Below are 12,804 nucleotides of genomic sequence, written 5' to 3' on the forward strand. Positions count from 1 at the left end.
AGAGAGAAGGGAAGAAAAACAGCCCCAGGTGAGACCGCGCCGGCAGGACGAGGCGGGCTCTCGCTCTACCTCAGCGCGGCTCCGCGGCGGCCGGGAAGATGCGAGCACCTTCCACCGACGCCGGGCAGCGCATCTCCCGTGCCTGAACCGCTTTAATAGGCAGGTTTGATTTATCCAAAACATTAACGGAACTGTTATTCTAATAAAGGTAAACTAGAACACACGCTTGCCTCTCCGCTCGCTCGGGCTTTGTTTATGTGCTTAAAACGCCACCGTGAGGCCAGCGCACATACAGCAGCGAGAGCAACCGCCTGCCAAGGAGCTCTCGGATTAGCACTTCGCGAAGCAAAACAAACAGCGGCAGCGCGAAAGGCAGCGCAGAACCCGCTGCCGGCGGGCGCGGGGCCGGGCGGCTCCGCGGGGGGAGCGCCGCCGGGCCCTGCAACGCGCGGGGCCGCGGGCGGGAGGAAGAGGGGCGGAATGCGAGGCTCGGAGCGGGGAACGCACAGGGAGAAGGAGAAGGCGTTCTCCCGACCCGGCCGCCCCGCGTCCCCCTCCGCTGCCACCCGCCACCCCCTGCTCCCGGCGCCGGGGAGCGCTGCGGGGCTTCGCCCGGGGCCGGGGCTTCGCCAGCTCTCCGGGTGCTCGCAGGTCAGAGCCTAAATTTATAATCTGCGTTTGATTCATTTTTTCAACAGAAGGGGAATTTAAAAAAAAAAAAAGGGGGGGGGGGCTGCTGTGACCCACGGACAGCGCGTGCAGTGGCACCGCCTCCCGCCGTGGCAAGGCTCAGCGCAGGGGGGGTTTTAGGCACGCTCTAGGCACACGGGAGCCATCGCAGAGGCTCAGCGGCAGGACACGATGGTGCCGTCCTCAGTGACAAAAAAAAGGCTGAGGGCCGGCAGGGACCCTCCCGGGGCACTGCCAGCAGGGGGACGCTGCTGCCCCCCCAGTGCCGAAGAGCGCCCAGCGCGGCGGGGGGCCCTGCACCAGCCCAGTCACCGAACTCTTGGTCACAAGTTGCACTGGCAAACCAAGTTCTGCTATGAATCGTGAGAACACTAAGAAGTTTGAAAAAAAAAAAAGGCAGTTACATTCAGATGTGATTAGAAATGATAGTAGGACTGCATACCTGGTCCTGTGCAGGTATGGAGTAAAACAAGAGAAGCAGTGGTGCAAGTAACTGTGTGTGGAAGGTGCTTCTTCCACTGAAAAGCATTTGCTCTTCCCCGTCTGGGTATTTCAGCTAACAGCAGGATTTGTCTAGCTGTCACCTTGATAATTTTTCTACTGTCACGCCGGTATACCAGGATGACCACAAAACACTGTTATCATATAAAAAAGCACTTCAAGATGAACGATCACTTCAAAAGTATCTTTCAGAAGCACGTAAGGGCCACACAGATGACACGAGCAGCAAGCATGGCAGTCACACTAAGGCACCTCTTCCCCGAGCACGCACCTGGGGGGCGTCTGCTGGACCAGTGTCCCCAGCCTCAAGGCTCACGGGCTGTGCCTTGCGAAGGAGGAAGGACAGCCAGACAAATACTGGCACCCTCCATGCCCCCCACATTTGAGGAGTTGGGAGGGCACGCATGCTACAAGACCCCTTACAGCCCACGCTGCTCCTATTTTGTATTACAGCCCCGAGCAAATTGTAGGTCACAATACAATGTGCAGACTGCTGAATATTTTTCCCTAGAATCTCATTCACAGAAAAGCCTTGGCTCACCGTGATTATTGCAGTCCCTGCGGGCTACTGTAAGGGGTTATCAGCCCACCATGGGGCTTTTCTTCTCCTTACCACGTCCCATCCTGACAGTGCCTGCTGGAATTCAGCTGGAGAGGTATAAATTCTATAGTATAGCACTGTACCTATCAGTTTATTTTTGTTTGGTACATCAAAAAAAAAAATCCCAACAACAAAGCACAATTTTTAAAGTTCCTGACCTAACTAACATGTTACAAACAAGATACTATGTAAAAAACAAAAAACCCCGAAGGCCAGAATAAATACACAAAGCTGTCTTTGACCTGGGGACTGGCCCACATGACAAACAAATACATTGCCACTAAGCCACATACATACGCTGCATGAACAGAAATAAAAGTACTCAGGGTAGGCCAATGATTTTGTATTTTATATCACTACTGCCGTGCACTTCTAAACTGCATCAGTTTTAAGATGTTCCTGTGATTTTGTGATAACCCAGCCTAAACTTGTAGGCCTGTGTCACTGTCAATTGTTTCACCCTCAAGCCCAAATGCTGTGCATGTAAAGTGCGTGCTTCTTGTCGTGAGGATCAAGGTGACCATGCCAAAATGGATAAATGGTTTAGAAAATATCAAGAAAAAAGGTGAAAATGCCTACAAAGAAATTTGGGGGTACAAAGTTGTTTTGGATGGTCCCATTTTGCACGAAGCTTACGAAGCTGATGGCATACTGAATGGGCACTATGGCCGTCTCCTCTCTTTGATCACCCCTAAGAACACCTCACATTTTCTAACCAAAATAGGCAGTAGTAACTTCTTGCACTAAAGTTGACTAAGAAGCAAAGCACTGTATAAATCTTTCAAAACATGTTTAAATATAGCTTACTGAACTGGGACCACTGGGCAGAAACTGCTGAAACTATTCAGACTGTTAAAAACTAAAATGCGACATGATCTCAACATATGCGAACATTCAATTATATGATTTTTTTTTTCCAACATAATATCAAATTTAAGACTGAAGTAAAGTAAATGTGACTTGACTGCTTTGGAATCTTCCTAAGACAAATGACTAGAAGAGAAAGGTGTTTTATTTCCTATTTGAATCAATGATCAATAAGTCTTCTACACGAGAATCATGAATTTGGAATATAAAACACACTTTTTTAATACGTGTAAGTTAAACTGAATAAAATAACTATGTTTTTAGAGCAAAACTCACTATTTTTTAAGTCACTGCAGTCCGTAATTATGAAGTAACTTGAATAAGGCATCTTACATTGGTCCTAAATTTTTTACTCAAGTAAAACACTCATTGATTCCAATGTGAGTGTTGCCTGAGTAATAGAGTTCCCTGTCAAACTGTTAGAATCAGCTAACTTCTAAAAGCCTGCAGATTGATGGAATAGCATGATTATACTGAAGGTATGTATTTAATACGGAAAAAATAATTCAAGCTACCAGGCAAAAGCTTTTTAAAATTTACAATAAAATGAAGCGGTAATCTACGCAGATATTTTAAGGCGGTTTATAATTCTGTGCCTGGTCATACAGACTCTTATGCTTGTGATTTTATTTATGAAAGTGAATCAGTACTCTCATGTCACAAACATTTGAGGTTTAGCATCTAGGACAAAAGAAATAGGAATAAATGGGCTTTAAATAATCCACTAGCAAAACAAGGCTATTTGTAACTCAATTAAGGTGGATTACAGTGTAGGAGTTGTTTTGGAATGTCGTATTTAAGTTTGTGACTGATGATATACATTTTCTTTGTCTGATTGCATAAGCTCTTCATCAGCATTGCATATAGTACAGTTAGATTTTTTTTAAATGTTCTTATAAAAATTAGAACTCCTTTACAAAAACACCAACATCAAGCAAACGAAAAATGCCAAAATACACTTTGTTCTCTCTTTTTTTTAACGAAGTATTGAAATCTTAATTCTAACAAGAATACTAAGTAAATAAATGTTAACTCTGCTCAGTATTAGCATAGTTGAAATCGCAGTTTATAAATTTTTGAGAGCATCGACATCATGATATGGTTGTCATAGAAACTGCAACAATATGTCATTTCAATTATTTTTACATGCAGTGATGCTGAGGTCTGTGTAACATTTTTTTTAAGAAGTTATTGAAGTAAATATTGAAAAGCAGGAATAAAAATATGAATTATTATGAGGTAACAGTTCCCTTCAACTATTATTTAATTAAGAAAACAGGGAGAAATCTAAATATTGTTAAAACTGTAATTCAGCACATAGTTAAAAAACTAGTTAAGAAACTAGTAGACTTTCACTTCAAAACCAGTGAAGTTAAAAGAGGAAAGACAGAAACATTCAAACTCTAATTGAAAATAGTATCATTTCCCAATGAAGCAGATTTGACAAAATACGTAAAAAAAAAAAAAAAAAAAAAAAAAAAAGATTTATTCCTCTAAGAAATATAAAATATTAAATAGTTTTAAACCATGAATGGTCCCTTTATGTGTGTAAGAAGCAAAAAGTCAAATGTTACAAATCCAGAACCAAATACAATAATAATAAAAAAAAGCTTTAAAGGTAGGAAATGTAACATGAGTAGATTTATTTTTCCTGTATAATGCAGCTACTGTGTGTTATGAATGCTACCTTAAGTAAATTATTGCCAGACACACTCAACTGACATTAATGACTTGATTATTAGAACAGAAAAGCTAACCAAAATAAAGGCAGTGGGTTTTTGTTGTTGTTGTTGTTTTGTTTTTTTAAAAATAATTGTGTTTTAGTGGTATAATTTTTTTTTTCTGTTACAGGACAGCATCAGCATATAGTCTTGTTTTTGTATTGCATATATATATGATACAATAATAATCCAATAGTTTATACATGAAAGAAAATACTGAGCAGATCCTAGTGAGAAGGAATGTAGGTTTTCAACACATTTTACACAGTAATCAATAATTACACAGTATATTTTGTTTAAACTTACGGAGTTGCTACATAGAGTAGAATATGCAAGACCTTTCAAACTGAGACATGAAACAAGCTGTTTGTAAGTAAATGGAAACTACCAATATTGAAAACAAAACCAAAGAAAGGAAAAAAAGGAAAGCAAAAAAAAAAAAAGCAGCAGCCTAAAGACGCTATCTGAAGTGAGAAAGGAGAAGCATCTAGAGCTATCCTTTCTGATAGGATTAAGGAATGCTACAAAAGCATTTAAATCTCTAGTTTTCCCTGACAATTAACAATGAAAAGCAGATGTTTACAAAGCTATTTTACATGCTGGTTTATAAGATGCTAAAAGATGGTTTGTGGATGGTAAGAAGGAAGAGCTGGATAACTGCTTGTCTGGTGTATATTTAAAAGCATTTTCATTGGCTCAGTTATTGTTAATAATGAAAGAAACACTTTGTGCTGTATGGCTGTGGCTATAGAAAACTGCCGTCATAAAGTCCTCAGCAAACTCTTAAGATGCAATTTACAAAGATAATAATAACACAGAATTATTTCACTTCTCTGAATGCTACACATTTGCATACCAGGACTGTGTACAATATACTCATAATGCACATTCATAACAACAAGGACTTCTTAACACTGCAACAGCACAAGATCTGTGCATTAAAAATCTACAGTTCCAAGTTTTTCTTTTTGGTGGCAAACCATTTGTCTATATCAGCCAGATGCTCTGCATCTACACAGGATAAGCCCACATTCAATTCTACACCTTCACTGAATGTCATCATAGCAAGAAAATTATGAAACACTGGACGGTAGCAATAATACGAACCAGTTCACTCTGCTATTGAAATATGGCAAATTAACTTTTCACACAAATTAAAGAAGAAGTCTGGTCTACAACTGTGAGTCAGGAGATGTGGGTTCTATTCCTGGCTGTGCTACAAACCTACAGAGTGTTTTTGAACAAGTCACTTACACCAAGTCACTTGAGCAAAAAAAAAATTCAAAGAATGCATGCCTCAAGCTCGATTTAGACAGATCCCTATCTGCTTATATCGGATGCATGCAAATGTAGGCATATGTTTCTGAAAAGCCGGGGCCTATCCTTTCTGGACTTTTCATCTTCTTATCCTATTCCTTTGTTGGGAAATGTAATTCATAAAAGACTGCTCACATCAATTATATTTATGTGTAACGAGAGCACCATTAAAAGTCCCAGCCCTGCAAAGACTCACATGCACATTTCACTTCACACATTTGTGGGAGTCCAATTTACTCTAATAGAATTATTCACTGTGTATAATTCGAGGCATATAAACTTCTGCAGTATCAGGAACTAGGTTAATGAAATAGGTAACATGTAAAAATACTCATACAAGTTAGTAATGAGGCTCAGACTTCACATCCTTTAAGTCCTACATCACATTCTATAGAAGGATTCTTTAGATATTGCTATTATCATGACCTAATAGAAGCAAGAGGATGCACAGCCAACTTGACATTAAAAATGTTGGCTATCTTATCACATCTACCTTTTCAAAACAAACAAATACCTCCTTGTGCCATATAAAATAATTCAAAAAAAAACTTTAGTTCTAATCGTAAGAGATACTCATAAATCACCTGTGTGTTACCACCATCCAAGCTGGTTTTGATTTTACCTCAGACACTGAATAAATTCAAATTCCTGTTAATGCTTATGTTCTTCCTACTATTTACTCTGTTAGGAATGAATATATTGCACTGAAGTACAAAAATATTTAATTCATATTAGTTGGCCAGATTTAATTTCTTTGATGGACTCTTAAACAACTCAGAATTCCCATCTATAGGCTACTTTCTTGGAGTAAAATTATGCTACATATATAATGATATGCAAAGTAGGTCAAGTTCCCAATTTGCAGATACAGCCATACTTAACTTCACCCAAATGGGGACTGCTTATGGTTTAAACTAAACATGAATATCAATGTTTACAGAATTGGGGCAGAAAGTAGCAAACAGTCTTCCTGATTTAGATGGATTTTTACACAAATTATAAATAACACAAATTATTTACACAGAAATCTAACAGCAAGGCATTATTGAAAATATTTTGTATACCTTTTAAAGAACACCATGGGGAAAATACTTTCTCAGCAGCAGTTATTGGTAGGGGAGATGGGGACAAAAGGAGGAAACTTCTCCCTCAGTCTGTAAGAGCCTGCACTAATGCCAAGTCCTGTAACAGGCAGCACAATGCATCGTGTAACTGCCTGTTTTTAGTACTGCCAGCTTCCTCAGCCCTGAGATACAGAAGGTATCGTCCCTTCTCCCTCCCCTGCTTCCCCCAGAAATTATACTCCTGGTTGCCTCCTTGACTTCTGGCCTGCCACAGCCCAGGGCAAGGGGGCCACGATTTGCCTCTGTCTCAGGATTTTGCCATTATTTTAATTTGATGGCATTTTAATAATATGGACTGGTTAGATTTCTCAGACATCTAAAATGTCTGTGACTAAGGCTTCTTCTTTTTTTTTTTTTCTTTCCCCTTTCCTTTTTGGTTTTTAACATGTTTTTCAATTAGCGTTCTAGTTTATGCAATAGAAAGGCATGCCCAAGGTGAACATTTAGTTTGAAAAAAATAAATAGGAAATGTTCACAGTCTTCAGCAAAGGAGCTCATGCTCGTGGAAGTTGGATTTTTAAACAAAATTATGGTGAGCAAAAGGAGAGCACTTTACAATCAATATGGTCAGCACCACCACCCTCAAATCCCCAGCTCTTATGATCAGAAATTATAAAGTATTATTAGTGTGGTAATTTTCCATTTAAGCATTGAAACCCAGAGTGGATTGTAAAGATATTTTCAAGGGGTCACAGCTTCTGCTTTTGCTTTTCCTGTCCTTTCTAGATCTCACAGCTGCAAGGAAAAATTGTCATGTTATGGTTTTTAATGTACAAAACTAGGGAGAGTTCAGCATGGAATTAACAACGTATTAGACTTGAATGCACACATCTATTGTGGCCACAAATTATGAAAATTCTGTAATATATCCTGCATAATCGTTGTGTTTGGCACAGGTAGCAATTCCTAAAAAATGCAGACATGCTTTCTAAGGTTCTGCATCACATAAGGATTTGTTAAGGCCAATTCAATGAAAAAGTGAGATAGGAAAAGACTAAAATTGCTGCTTTAAATGTAGTATCCCATACTGAATATTTTTTTCAATTCTTGAATTTCAGATTCTGAAATGCTCGGTCCTCTCCTACAGTGCATTTGGCACACTTGTTTTCTAAGAGTGGGATTCAAACTTTTCAAAGTCTTTACATGAGGAACTTGTTTCTTTTTGCTCAAGAAATTAATGAAAGATAGGAATCCTTTGATTTAGAGAGAACTTTTATTTTGTGGAGAATATTAAGGGATTTTACTGTTGATATTTTCACATTAATATACATTATTTATCTCCACAGGGTGGCGAAAAAGAGAAAATTGCAAAGACTTACTGGGTGGCAGGAAGTGGGATTCACTATAATCAACAGCAGCAGGGGACTCTTTGAGGTTGTGTTGCAAGATATATTCAAGATTTTAGCAGAAAGAAAATAATTGCATTTAATATTGTGCTGGTGGGAAATAACATATGTTCAATCTTTTCCAGCTTTTATACTTACATTCAGATTTAGACTCTTGCCCTACTACTCCTTAAGATTTGAAGAGTTTTGGTGTTTTTTTGTTTGTTTGTTTTTGTTTTTTGTTTTTTACTACAGTTATGCAGAGCATGTTATATTATTAGCCAGGTAAAGCTTTATGCTACTTGCAAATTTGCTATTTGACTTCAAAAATTTACCAAAATTTCATGAACATACTGACTGGACAAAATAAACAGCCCTGTGTTCAATAACCAACTTATTTCTGACCTATAATGAAGTTTCCAGTATTATGTTCAGATTTTTGAATGAAAAATTCAGAAATAATGTGATTTCTCAGATGTTTGCTTAAAAATTCTTTCTGGGTTGAATCACTACACTTCATACAAATTCAGAGCTTCTTTAAAGTGGATGTAATTCTGTCTATATAAAGAGTAGCTGATAAGTTGATGAAATAATTTAAGTTTCTTAATACAAAAAAGCTGCTGGTCTTACAAAGGTTTTCTGCACTTAAGGGTGGAAAAAAATTGTGCATATGATAAACTAACATTGAGACTCAATTATAACTCGTATAACTTCAGGAAATTAAAAGTAGCTGTCTAGTCTAAGCTAATTGTGTAGAATTCCTTTATAATCAAATACATACATGCAGAGAGGTATCTCCATGACATGTTTCGGAATTGCCCTGCTTTGCCCATAAGAAACTGAAGTAGAAAAGGAAAAACTGGCCACTGGAGGATTTTGCCCCTTTCTCCTGAAGAAGGACTTCGAAACAATTAATTTAGGCTAAAGCTATCTTTTAGTGACTACAGCAGATGAGATGAATTCTATCTTGCAAGACTACTGCAGCCCTTGTCTAGTCTCACCATTTATGAAAATTTCAATGAAAATTGATTAAATCACTCCTTCTCTTAACCCTATTGTTTTCTGTATTTTCTGCATAAAAACACATCATAAACTTCTGGAATATGAGAGATGCCAGAGCTGGGCTGTACATTGACATAGACCTACAAGTGTCTGCAAAAAGACTTGAACTGGGAGCTGTGTGTGTTGAAGGAGAAGGTGGGGGGAACTATCTTCTGTTCAGGAAAAGCCTTCTTGAAAGTAATATCAAGGCTAAGCAGATTGGTGTCATTTGTAAAATGTAATCTCTGTATTTCACGAGCTGCAGTTCCACGGTTACTTCCGTGGCTTAATGGCTGGCATCAGAGAGATTACCTTCATTGCTCCAATCCCACTACCACATTAAGTCAGCTGAAGAAACAGAACTGGGCTAGGGGAGAGGGGCTGTTGTGATGAGGAAGCAGCTACACAAAAAATAGTGCTGGCACAATGGGAGACAGAGCTGAGTGTGTGGGTGCTGGTGCAGAGATCATACCACTGCTTTGAGCTTAAAGGAAGAGTGGAACCACAGCCTGAGGACGTGATCCTGTGGCCCATTAAACAGACAAACAGTCAGTTGACACAGTCCTGCCTCCCATCCTTTCTGTACCAACTAAGCATTTCTATTCTTTCCCTTGCATCAGCACTAACACCCACGCAAGTGTGCAGGAGCCAATTCAGGGAGGTGACTTGTCTGGAAGCTAACCCCACAGCAGTGAAGAAAAAAAGAAAAAAAAAGAGACCAAACAAAAAAACTTTTCAACCAGATCTGCTCCAAGAAGCAATTCACAAAATGATCACACTAGGGCTAGTGCCAGCACAATGGAGAAGGTAGAAACACAGAGCCAGAGGCAATAGAGGAGAGGACAAAGCAGCCCAAACTTAGATCAACTCCAGCTGTGATGGACCCGAAGCCAGAGCCAGCCTGACCACTTACAAGCTTCCTCTAAAACCTCTGCACTTTTTTTGAAAACACTGTGATAGAATGAGTAAGTATATGGAGTCTGAATCACCAAGATGCCAAAGAAAAACAAGAAATAAAATCAGGAAGCTTACTTATACACTGAATGAGACAAGAAACAAGAAAAAACACCATGGTCTTAAAGTTGTCTAGCATAGTTTCTGTAGAATGTAATAAGCAAGGACAAATCATTCCTGACTCAAGTACTGGAGCTATACAGACCACACTTTTGAGTGAGTTTCCACTTTCTAAGCCTTCATTGTGTAGTTTTGGGCTGACAGGAAGACATTAGCAGTGACTTCAGAAAGTATTACTTATAGTTTGCAGGACTCCGTAACACCATCATTATAGAACATATTATTCCACATACTATTTTTTAGATAACTAAAATAAACAAATGTTTGCAATGCAGTCATCACTGAGATGAGAAGATAAGGCAGAGACAGCTTCAGAAAGACTGGAAAAACCTGAGACTGAGAAAACCAAGAGCCTGCATTTGGAAAATTAATGGTGCTCAAGACAGGACTTTTTTTCTCTATGCAGGCATCTTAACTCTGCCTTCCCACAAAAACAAAAATGTGAATCTTTTGTTATTTGAGGATGTACAGCCTTTCAGTACAAACAAATTTACCCTAACTTAAGTTTGCAAGGGCCACTATGTAAGATGTGATCAAGTGTTGGAAAAATGAATTTAAAAGAAGGGAGAAAAATCTTTATTTACGGGGAAGTAACAACAAACAGATTTCTAGTATTGCATTCACACTGTAAATAAAAAAGCAACATCTCCTATGGTGGCTACAGTAGCAATACTAAGAAAAATATCAACATCTCTGTAAGAGATAAATTTTCTTAAAGCATTGGAAATTCCAAGTAGACAAAAGCTGAAGGGAAGCTATAAAGGATTGGCATGTTAATTCCTGAAAGAGAACAAGCTCTTTGAAAGTAACTTTGATTAGATCAGTAAGCCAGTTACATGGAGACTGGCTCAGACCATTGAAGTATTTCATTAGTTTATGTATGCAAGGTATGTAAATAAATAGGTATTAGTGAGTAGGTTTAGTTTTTCTATCTGCAGCCTGTACTAGTTGGAAGGAAGCTAAAACCTATCACCGATTTAGAGGGAAACACATGAAAAGATTAAAAAAAAAAAATGATATTGACCACCTGACTCGCCACAAAGGCCCAGAATGAAGGACTGTAATAGACACCAAAGTGATGCTTAGCATCGTGAAACCTCTGGTCCCAAGAATACATATCGACTAGTAGACAGGTCTCTACATCTAAGTAGGTTAAAGCTGCATTTACATATACATTTGTGCTCTCACTGTTGTAGTATTTTCCTGTACTGAATTACAAATGCTCTAGGTCCTCCCCTGAAAACTAAGGAATTAGTAACCCTGTATAAATTATATGACAGCATAAAAAGATGTCGGAAAGTTCATTACAAGGGTCAAGGTACATTAAAGGTTAACACAAAGATTTGAACGCAAGATCAGATAAAAATGCCTGCTTCTGGAGAATGGCAGTAGAATACCAAGGAAAGAGTATAAAGGATACTTCAAGGGGAAATGATGGAAAAGAGCTGTCAAATGAATTCAGAGGAGAGAAAAGGGATCAGAAGTAATTCACGTGCAATCAGTCTGTTTTCAGATTTGGAGAATTCTAGGATTACAGTTTTCTAGAAATGAAAGTTTCTCTGAAGCCTTTTCATATGTGACTTTCCTTGGACCTATGTACAGATGTTGAGGAGAGGAGAGGAAAGGAAGTAGCCTTATGAAGCTTTGATTACTGGCCTGTCCTGGAGGAGGCCATAAAAACAAGTTTAGTTGACTTAATCCGATTTTTATTTTTTTTTATTTATTTTGGTTAGCAAGCAGAAAGCATCCTGGGAAGGGAAAATATATAGCCACCAGGAGAATAGGACAGCATCTCTGAATGTGGGAAAAGGAAACATGGGCTTTGATGATATGAATGCAAAACCACCTGCAATTCCCATGCCTTTCCAGTCTGTTTTCTTTATGCAGATTGGGTAGCAGTCCTCAAAACGGAGTTCTCATTTGTCAAGCAGATCAAGTCAGTTGAGCTTAAACTGCCTGTCAGAGCACAGCTTGAGGATTCAACCACACTTAGTGGCTAGACTTAATTAGATTCAGCATCTGAACATTTTTCCTAAAGGACTTTGTCACAGAGATAGGGCACTATTTTTTTTTTTCTTTTTAAAAAAAAAGGCACAGTTTCATCTTAGTGGAAAGATAGTAAAAGATATGTATAAGAATATAAAAACCATCGAATGTCTTTCCTATCTACAGTATTTTAATGTACAAGCTACATCTCTTGTCTAAGCCATCACAGAGTCCAGAGATTGCAGCTGATTGTACCTTTCCAGCCAGTGTGTCGGTATGCAGCTGTGTACCTTTGAGGAAGGCCTGGAACTGCTGCCTTCACATCGGATGCTTCAGGCAAGGTTTTGCAACTCCCCATCCTGTGTACCACAGGATTACCCACTCCAACATACCTCCTCACAGTCTTACCATCACACTGAATTACGGTATGCATGCAGAAAACATTGCAATAACACAATTAGGAAGTACCCACCCTAAATTACTAGATCTCATAAAGTATTCCAAAACCAAAACACATTTCCCACCTAACATTTTTAAACAATGTTACTACTGAGGGG

The 12,804-nt window shown here is 38.9% G+C and overlaps 1 protein-coding gene across 1 annotated transcript; it reads left to right on the forward strand.

The window, feature by feature from the left end:
• Positions 1-240: 240 nt before the first annotated feature.
• Positions 241-12,336, forward strand: LOC310901119 (uncharacterized protein). Its single transcript, XM_083840251.1, has 2 exons — positions 241-651; positions 8,108-12,336. Exons 1-2 carry the CDS (start codon positions 256-258, stop codon positions 8,192-8,194), a joined length of 483 nt encoding a protein of 160 aa, XP_083696377.1. The 5' UTR covers positions 241-255; the 3' UTR covers positions 8,195-12,336.
• Positions 12,337-12,804: the final 468 nt, after the last annotated feature.

The sequence above is a fragment of the Anser anser genome, assembly GCF_964211835.1.
Source record: "Anser anser genome assembly, chromosome: 5".
NCBI classification, from domain to species: Eukaryota; Metazoa; Chordata; class Aves; order Anseriformes; family Anatidae; genus Anser; species Anser anser.

What these genes read in the sequence shown, in the direction of transcription:
- LOC310901119 (XM_083840251.1), top strand. Translation starts at nt 256, where the DNA reads ATGTGCTTAAAACGCCACCGTGAGGCCAGCGCACATACAGCAGCGAGA. An exon ending in AGCTCTCCGGGTGCTCGCAG is followed by an intron (nt 652 to 8,107) that starts GTCAGAGCCTAA and finishes TTATCTCCACAG; the next exon opens with GGTGGCGAAAAAGAGAAAAT.